This window comes from Lontra canadensis, unplaced genomic scaffold (assembly GCF_010015895.1).
Source record: "Lontra canadensis isolate GAN:19392208 unplaced genomic scaffold, GSC_riverotter_1.0 scaffold3, whole genome shotgun sequence".
In the NCBI taxonomy this organism is placed as follows: Eukaryota; Metazoa; Chordata; class Mammalia; order Carnivora; family Mustelidae; genus Lontra; species Lontra canadensis.
The window spans coordinates 36829850-36839178 of record NW_022630997.1 but is presented as its reverse complement, the minus strand read 5'-3'; the positions used below and the strand labels follow the sequence as shown (position 1 = coordinate 36839178).

The 9329-nt window shown below is 42.8% G+C and overlaps 1 protein-coding gene across 1 annotated transcript; it reads left to right on the top strand.

Moving 5' to 3' along the window:
* Window positions 1-3080: 3080 nt before the first annotated feature.
* Window positions 3081-7895, top strand: DYDC2 (DPY30 domain containing 2). The gene is given in 4 exon segments (XM_032877981.1): window positions 3081-3354; window positions 3649-3805; window positions 4160-4282; window positions 7271-7895. Coding segments are annotated over 3 exon segments (639 nt in total). The 5' UTR covers window positions 3081-3354; window positions 3649-3658; the 3' UTR covers window positions 7640-7895.
* Window positions 7896-9329: the final 1434 nt, after the last annotated feature.

The window sequence follows — 9329 nt, the reverse complement described above, 5'->3', positions numbered from 1 at the left end:
GGAGGAGCTCTAGGAAAAAGAGGCCCCTACCCGCTTGGTAAGTGTGCGGGGCGTTTGTGGAGAGAGGGCTGTAAATGGCATCCCTTTGTTCCCCTCCCTCTCCTGGCCTCACACTGCGGCTCTGTTATTCTGGCTCTACCGTTTTTGCCACAAGTTTTAGTAACAGTCAGGTCCCCTGTTTCATTGAGACCGTTGTTGAAACGTGCAGTTTCGAGCAGATGCTTTCTCCGGAAAAGGTTTGCCACACCTCAACAGAGAAGCAGGCATTGGAGGGTTGGGAAGTGGAGAGCTTTTCCGGAATGCAGAGTTGGGGATTCTGCCCTCTGGGAAGGGTGGTTCTCCATCGGTAAAGGCAAAGTAGATCTGTAACTGGATCGCCTAGGGATTTTGTTAAAATGCAGAATCGGAATATGTAGGTGTGGGGTTGGGACCTGAGAAGCTGCATTCTGTCAAGCCTCCGGGTGAGGAACGCTGCAGATTACAGACCACACTTGGAGTGGAAGGGGACTCAATCCGGGACCCTGACATCATGACCTGAGCTGAAGGCAAACGTTTAATCAACCGAGGCACCCATGCGCTCCCCAAACTTAGTGGCTTTAAACACATACTCTCTTGCAGTTTTTTGAAGCCAGAATCCAAAATGAGTCTTGCAGGGCTAAAACTAAAGTGTCAGCAAGGCTGGTTCCTTCTGCAGGCTCTAGGGGAGAATCCACGTCCTTGCCTTTTCCAGCTTCACAGGCAACGCACAGTCTTTGGCTCAAGGCCCTGAATGACATCACCTTTTCTCTCTCAACTTCCACCATCACATCTCCTTGCTCCTTGTCTGACTTTACTGTGTTCCAATTATAAAATTTCTTGGGATTACAGTATACCTCCAGGGATAATCCAGTATCATCTTCCCAAATCAAAATCTTTTATCACACCTGCAAAGTACCTTTTGCCAGACAAGGTAACAGATTTCATAGGTTCCAGTTATTAGGACTTAGACACTTTGGGAAGCCATTACTTAGCCCTACTACACTGTGTATTTCCAAAGAAAAATTACATTTTCCTACTCATATTTCAGTGAGTCAAACCAGGATATTTAACCTTGATACACTTTTTGTGGGGCAGAGGGTGAACTGCAGGAAAGAACATGAGGGCAAGCAGGGGGAGGGGCAGAGGAAGAGAGAGAGAATCTTAAGCCGACTTCACACTCAGCACAGAGCCTGACGTGGGCCTTGATCTCACAACCCTGAGATCAAGACTTGAGCTGAAATCAAGAGTCAGATGCTTAACAGACTTAGACACCAGGCTCCCTAACCTTAATACACTTCTGTTATGTAATGTACAATTCACATTCAGTTTCCTCAACAACACTTCATAAAATTCTTTTTTCTGTTCAGACTCAATCCAGAATCATGTGTTCTGTGCATTCGTTAGGCCTGTTTCGGCTCCTTTGATCTGGAATGGTTCCTCCTCTTTTTTTGTCTTTCACGATCTTGACATTTTTAACAGTGCAGACCAGTCGCAGACTGTCTCTCAATTTGGCTTTGTTCGTATTTCCTCAATTAGATTCAAGTTTTGCATTTTGGGCAAGGAATCCACAGAAATATATTTCATCCCCCTAAGAAGTGCATCCCATCAGGAGACACATGATGTCACTTTGTCCCTTTGTTAGTGATGTTCCCTTAGATCGCTTGCTGAAGGTTGTATCAGGCAGGTCTCAGCACTGTAAAGTTCATCTATTTCCTTTTGGAATTAATACATAATTTGTGGGGAGAAGCCTTGAGACTATATGGGTATCCTATTTCTTATCAAATATTCATTCAGTTTTAGTCCTCACTGAGGATTCTGGCTTGATGCAGTTACACTATGATGGTTAAAAATGTTGACTTTTTTTAAAACTCCATTATTCTTCCCATGTTTATTGCTTGACATTCTACCTTTAGAACTTGCCTTCTCTCCCATTCACTCATTTACTAATCTGTTCTTACATTGATTCACGGGTTTTTTATTTTACCCAATTAATTGTAATGCGTTAGAGTCAGTATTTATTTCAGTGGTCTAATTGCCCCAGATTGGGCCAGTAGCAGCCCAGTCTGCTGGTTCCTGTGCCCTTAATCACTTATTTTCTAGCATTTTTCTACTTTCTGAGACAAGAAAATGTTCCAGGCTTCTTGGACCTCTCCTGCCCCAAGCTTGGAATTCACCATTTCTCCAAGGAGCCCTGATTGCTCTTTAGTGGTAAAGGCTATTTCAAAGCAAGTTCCCTATAATCACTGTGTTCATTCATTGCTACTTAAGTGTTTTTGCCTCTAGGCTTTTGCAATGGAAAGAGCTAGGAAATACATATATATTTTTTCTATGAGTATCTATGTATCTTTCCTTCCTTAAACTGAAAAACACCTCCAGAAAATGTTAATACTAGAACTGAGACTTTATTATTCATTTTATTATTAGCTCTTGGGCTTAAAGTATGTAAACTTCAGAAATATGGAGGTGACCAGAAATAGATGTTAGTCCATTGTATGTCACAGTCTTCCAGCGTAATAGCTAATATTTATTTAACATGTACCAGAGCACCTGGCTGGCTCAGTCAGTTAATAGTCTGTCTTTAGCTCAGGTCATGATCCCAGGGTCCTGAGATCAAGCCCTGCATTGGGCTCTTTGCTCAGTCGAGAGCCTGCTTCTCCCTCTCCGTCTCCCCCCTCCTCCCCTCTGTTCATGCTTTCTCTCACTGTCTCTTTCTCTCAAATAAGTAAAAATCCAAAATATATATATTTTATATACCATGTGCCAGGCTAAGTGCTTTACCTCTGTTTGTTATCTCTTCTCACCCCCGCAATTATGAGGCCCATACCTTTATTATTTTTTTCTACAGATGAGAAAACCAAGGCTCAGGGAGACCGGGTGACTTGTTGAAGATCACACAGCTAACAAGCGGTGGTACCAGGAGGGGAACTCAGTCTGTCTCTTCCCAGAGTCTGTGTTCAGACTGCAGCTCTACATTGCCACGCCTAACCTATCGTGTGACTCGGGCTACACTGTCTCCAGTTCCTGAAATCCGATTAATAGTAAATACTGGGGCATCAGCTCAATCTCCACTAGTTTCTTGCTTGCTCTCTAGAGTAAAATAGTGTGTTACGCCCTGGCAGAACCTGTGACCATGGATAGCTACGGTACCTGCCATTCTCCCTCCCTCTCCTCCCCAGGGCTTTTCCTTCTGAAATAAATAAGCCTCACTTATCCATGTCACAGAGGAGTGTAGCTTCCAACCTCACAATAGCACAGCTTGCTGGGTCCTTAGAGCCCCCCTGGGGATCTCCTGGTTGCGTAATTATATCCTCCCTACTCAAGGGTAGAGATTTGTGGGTAAGTGAAGACCTTAGCCACCCTTAACCACCACTCTATCAAGCTCCTCTCGGGCCTTATGACCCCCAGGACCTATTATCTGACCCAAGACAGTGGGAGAGCTTAAAAAAAAAAAAGTCCATTTGAATGTAAGAGCAATTGACACGTATGTATTTATTGTTTCTTTTGGGAAGGGTGGCATCTGGAAGTAGCTCACATTCATCCTGAAACGGATCTGAATTGACTAGAGTGTGTCTATCTCAAAGACCAGATTTGATTTATAAAGTAATGTGACTCCGCCGTGCTGTTTCTCAGGCCCACAAGGATGGAAACTGACTACCTGAAGAGGTGCTTCAGAAATTGCCTGAGCCAGGCACTGGCAGAGGTGGCGAAGGTTCGGCCCAGTGACCCCATAGAGTACCTGGGTCACTGGCTTTATCATTACAGGAAAACCGTTAAAGCAAAAGAAGAGGTGTGTGTGTGCCCAGAGTCGTCTTGGGGAGGGCTTTCCAGCTTTCTCATGGCAATTTGAAATCCAAAGTAGGATTCCAGAACTAGCCCAGAAAGCTTCTTGGTTTATTTGACTTGCGAGATCCCTTAGGCTAGATATTCCTGAAGCGTGGAGAGTCTGGGGCTGAAGCGGGAATCCAGCTCAGAGGAGTTGTGGGATTGGTGGGTTTGAACCTACTAGCAGGCAAAAGCTAGTCACAGGAGCAAACTCGGGAGGTCCTCAGGGCCCTGGGCCTGTGGTCTGTCCCAGTGAGGGCAAGCCTGTTAGTACAGGTTTCCCAGGGGCTGACCTGACTCCGCTCTCCTCTCACCCCAGGAGAGCCAACAGGAGAGCCAGTTGAAGGAAGAACAGGGTAATAGCCTCAAAGAAACCGCAATGACAGAAATGCTGAACCAAGAAGCGTGTCAGATTCAACAGAAGTGTGAAAAGTGTGACAAGGTAGGGAGGGAGGAACCCAGCCGGGGACAGGAGAACACCCCAGAGCTGGATCCCAGGAAATCCACAGGCCAGCGAGGCCACAGTACCCAGTGCACTGAGGCTCCCGGAGCTCACTTGTCTCCATCTTCTTAGGGTTATATGTAAACTGGTCTTATCGACAGTCCTGGCCAATGAAAAAAGGAAGTGTTGAAAGGCAATTCCATTTTCGATTTCAGGAGATACCTTAGCTGTTACTGGCTTGAAAAAATCGGGTTTCTTTAAAAATCTTGTTAAGTCACTCGGAACTAACATATTTCCTTACAAGATCCTTTGAACCCTTTTCAAAACTTATTCAGTGTTTCAGAAACTAGATACAGTTATCAGTATATAAGTCAGGTATATTATTTTATTTATTATCTACTATTAAGTGTTTTAGTTACTGTGTGCTATTTATTTATGTATCAAGGCACAGATGCCTTCTCTGCAATGCTGTAATACTGGTCATAAATTATTACCATCTTGTAGTCGGAAACAGCTGTGTGTTCATGAACCTGACAAGGGTATCTTTTATCTCCCACGACTTTTGCCACCATCTTCTGAAAAGCACCTTCTGCCGATTTTGTGCTTTCTCCAAAGTGCACGATACCGAGACAGGGAATCTACTCACGGGGCTTAGATATCTGACATCTTTCCAACTATCACTATATCCTGTGCATTAAATATCCTGTGCATTAAAATCTTCCATGCAGTTTCATACAATCCGCTGGCTTTTGCTAGTTTCCAAAGCCACCTTTGATGAAGAGACACGAAACTGTTTAACTTATGTATACTCACACTAATATGCTTGGCTCTCCTCATAATTAATTCATATTTATTGTTTAAGTCTGGATGTTTTATTGGTAAAAGAGGTCAAAAGAAAGGTGGTTTCATACTACTGTTTTTCACTAGTCTAAAATGACAAAGTGAACTCACTCAGGAATATTTCATTCTTTGGAACAGGTGCTGAGAGATGGTAGAGGGGAGGGCATGACAAGGAAGTTGTCATCCCCTTGCCCCCCTTCTCATCCTTTCCTAACACCATGCTTCCCTGTTAACAGATATATCACTATATATAAGGCAGGGAAAGACTTCCAAAACTCCACCCTGGTTTCATGATGCCTTTATTAAAGAAAACTTTGGTCACATTAATGTTTGGAATTGTCCAAATGAGTTGCGCCCAGGATGTTTTACACCCTGTAGCAATATTCCTTTGCAAGATTTAGATGAGTAAAAGGTATGCTGTTCCCTTGCCAAGTGTGAGACAAAGGCCGTTGTGAGGGAAGATGGGAATAAAAGCCAGCAGGATACCTAGACTAGGAGCAAGTTCTCACTTTTATGAAAGAACTCATATGCAAATTGTGATTATGGAAAATTATCCTTTTTTTTTTTTTAAGAAGGAAACAGAAATGCCCAACAGGGATCTTAAAACAAACTTGCCTGGCTAGGGAGAACTACTCTTATAGTAAAAAATGGAAAGAACTGGGAAGAAGATAAAGAAGTGAAGGTCCCTCAAATAAGATGACATTCTAAGTTCTTATTTTTCCTTGGCTCAAGGCAAATTACAAACTTTTCATTGCTCCTGGTCATTTTCAGATTTTGGTCACTAGTGTTATTAAACCTGGTCTCACGTAGGCCCAGGATGGGTTGCATAAAATTTCAGCAGGCCTGCTGATGGGTTTTTATGTCCATACTCAAAGCTTTGCAAAATTTCCCTTCATATCTTAAAACCATCATTGCTTGCATTTGGCTGAGAAAGCCTTTGAGTACCCCTGATTGAATACCACTGGTCCAGGGGATGTGTCAGAAAGAGGAGTAGAAACAGCACTGTGTGGGGTAGAGATCATATCCAATTATAGCACTCAGGAAGAGATGTTCAGAGGAGGCAGCATGTGAGTCAGACCTCAAAGAAAGCTAGCAAAAGTTGCCGTTGTGTTGGTTTCTCTTTATTAAGTTGAGGCAGTTTTGAGTAAGTAAGCCATGATTCTAAGTTTGAAAACAATCCCTTTGTTTATAAAGCTGTAGCCATGCGAATGTTTTACAAACACATTCTTATGGAGTCAACACGTAGATTTATTGCCTATAGTTAGAAGGGTCTTGCCAGTCACATGGGCAAATGCTCCACAGACCTCTCTGCAGCGCCCCGCAGGATCCACTGGACACTGTATTCACTGGACACGGTATCCATTGTGCACGGTATCCACTGGACAGGGCACAAAGATGGAGGTAGAAGTGGCTGGGAGAGTGTAAGCTCCAAAGATTCCTCCCTCACCAATGACTACAATCACATAGCTGCTAGACTATGGGACATCCTCTTATAGCTCATTGAGACTGAATATATTTTTTCTGTCTTTTTTTCTCTGTTTCAGTTTAAATCATTTATTTTGATCTGACTTCAGGTTTACTGACCTCTTCTCCTACAATGCCCAGTATCCCACTCAGGGATTCAGTGAATTTTTTCATTTTGAATATTGCACTGTTCAATTTTAGAATTTCTATCTGGTTCCTTTCTATAATTTCCATTTTCTCTGCTTATCTACCCTAACTTTTCACTCATTATGCCCATTTTTTCTCTTTTAAATGTTTGAAAATATTTGTCATGGCTGGTTTAAGTCCTTGTCCACCAATTCCATGATCTTTGTCATTTTGGGTTATCTATTTTATCCTTTTTTTCTAGAATATGGTTCACGGGTCTAGGAATTATTACTAATGTGCTGAACATTGTAGATGATACTTTGTAGGGAGTCCAGATTATGTAGTTTTTCCCTTAAGGGAAAACTGTATAATCTGGTGTTGAGTTTTGTTCTGGCAGGAGTAAAATTATTGGTAAATTATCTTGTTCCTATCTGATTTGCTTTATGCTTTGCTAGAGCTGATCTGTTATGATTTCGTTAATAGTCTTGGGCATGAGAATGGCAGTGTTGTGTTCTTTGGTCTCTGCTAATGACTCTTTTGCTTCTTTGTTTTGTTTAGCCACTGACATCTGTAGCTAGTTCCACAAAGAAGACCACATTCATACAAGAGAACACAAAACGCCTTGAGAAGGATGCCTTGAAGCAGGAATCTCTGCCAGGTACTTCCAATATGATTCCAGGAATGTCTCAATAGAGTCCCTCTCCAGAGTCTTCTGGCCAGACTGGCAACTGTGTCATAACTCTCCAAGAAATAAATTCCCAGGCTTTTCAGCATGAAATTGCTACTCAAAGGCATCCTGGTTCCAAATCTCCTTCTGAAATTATCAAAAGGTGGATGATTTTCATGATGCTTGTTGTGGAAGGAGGTGTCTTGCAGGAACGGACTCTCCATCTGAAGTTCTGTCCTGGTAGCCTTGATAAACCTTAATCATGTAAGCATTTGAACTACTGATAGGATAAAATAAACTCATAAGGATTTCAAATTTTTTGAGATTAGACAGTGGAAACACATCCATCTCACATGTTCATGTCTCGGTTTTAGGTGAACCCTCCAGTCAGGCCTAGAGTGTTTATACATGTCCTAGAGTGTATCTGTGTCACTGACAACAGGTATTTTAAAGCAGCTCCAATGACAGTAAAGCTCAAAGGGAGGGTGTTGTGGCCACACATCAAGAGGGTATTAAATGGTTATTACTTCCACGATGAGGCACTTGGGGAAGAAGAGGACGGGCTTCCCAAGCTGGCTTGAAAATGGCTTGAGGTTGCAAGGAAAGGACACTGGCTTAGGGTTTGTATTTCCATCACGGGTGGACCCAGGTAGGAGCGCCCATCCTTGGGGAGAGGCTTGCCTGGCTTGAAACTCTCGCTGTGCCAAACTTGGGAGCACCTGAGTTTATCAGCTTGCCCAGATGCGGGGAGGAGGGAGAGTTGAGAGTTGATGTCTATAAGCTGTCAGCAGGCAGACACCAAAAAATGGAGTCTGACTTTATCACAAAGGGCCAATCTGGGAAACTCTCAGTGGACTTGACCCACTTAGTCTTTGAGTGAAGCGCTCTGGGGAGGTACTGAGGTCCTTCTAATTTGCACCTGGTGGGAAAGCATTCAGCCACACTTTCCAGAGTAGCTGGAAAGAGCCAAAAGATCCAAAAACCCACACAAAGAAGCCAAGAGAGCTTTGTAGAGGGCCCGGTGGTACCTGCAGCATCTCAGGAGAAAGGTGAAATCTGGGAAGCTTGTCCTCTACCTGAGAGCAGTTATCTCTTGGACATCACAGCCTGTGTGAGGGAAGTCATAACTTTTGTCTACTTTAAGGGATTCCATACTTTTGCCTTTTATCATTCTTTGGCCCCAGCGTTTGGTCACATCCCTGGGCCCATGAAAATGTAATCCATCTTACTAATGTTTTGTTGCACTGTTGCCAAGCTTGGCTTTTTGTTTGCTGTTATTTTGTTACTGAAAAGTTGTTACAGTGCACTTCTTGTGCACAGATCTTAGGAGGTCTCTGCTGATCTGTCTATGGATTGCTAAATCAAAAGATATTGGCATTTCAATTAAAAGTAAAAAAAAAAAGGTATATTGCTGTGGCAACCATAATCAACACTGTGAATTGTATTTGGATGTGCTAAGCATGTCTTTTGTGTTCTATCTTATCTGGTGCTCAGAACAATAAAAGAAGAAAAGTAAAAAAAAAAAAAAAGATATTGGCATTTTGGGGATAAAAACATGAACAGACATTTCATGGAAGAGTATATACATAAGATAAATAAGCACATGAAAATATGTTCAACCCCATTAACCATTACAGAAATGCAAATTTAAATCACAATGATGCATCACTATACATCTGTCAGGATAGCTGGAGTTAAAAAATAGTGACAGCGGGGATGCCTGTGCGGCTCAGTTGATGGAATGTCTGACTCTTGATTTTGGCTCTGGTGGTGATCTCGGGGTTGTGGGATCGAGCTCTGCATCAGCCTCCGTGCTCAGCAGGGAGTCTGCTTGGGATTCTCTCTCTCCCTCTGCCCTGCCCCCTGCTCTCTCATGCTCTCTCTCCAAGAAATAAATAAGTCCTTAAAAGAAAATATTGCAATACTGAATGCCGGCGAGGATGATGAAAA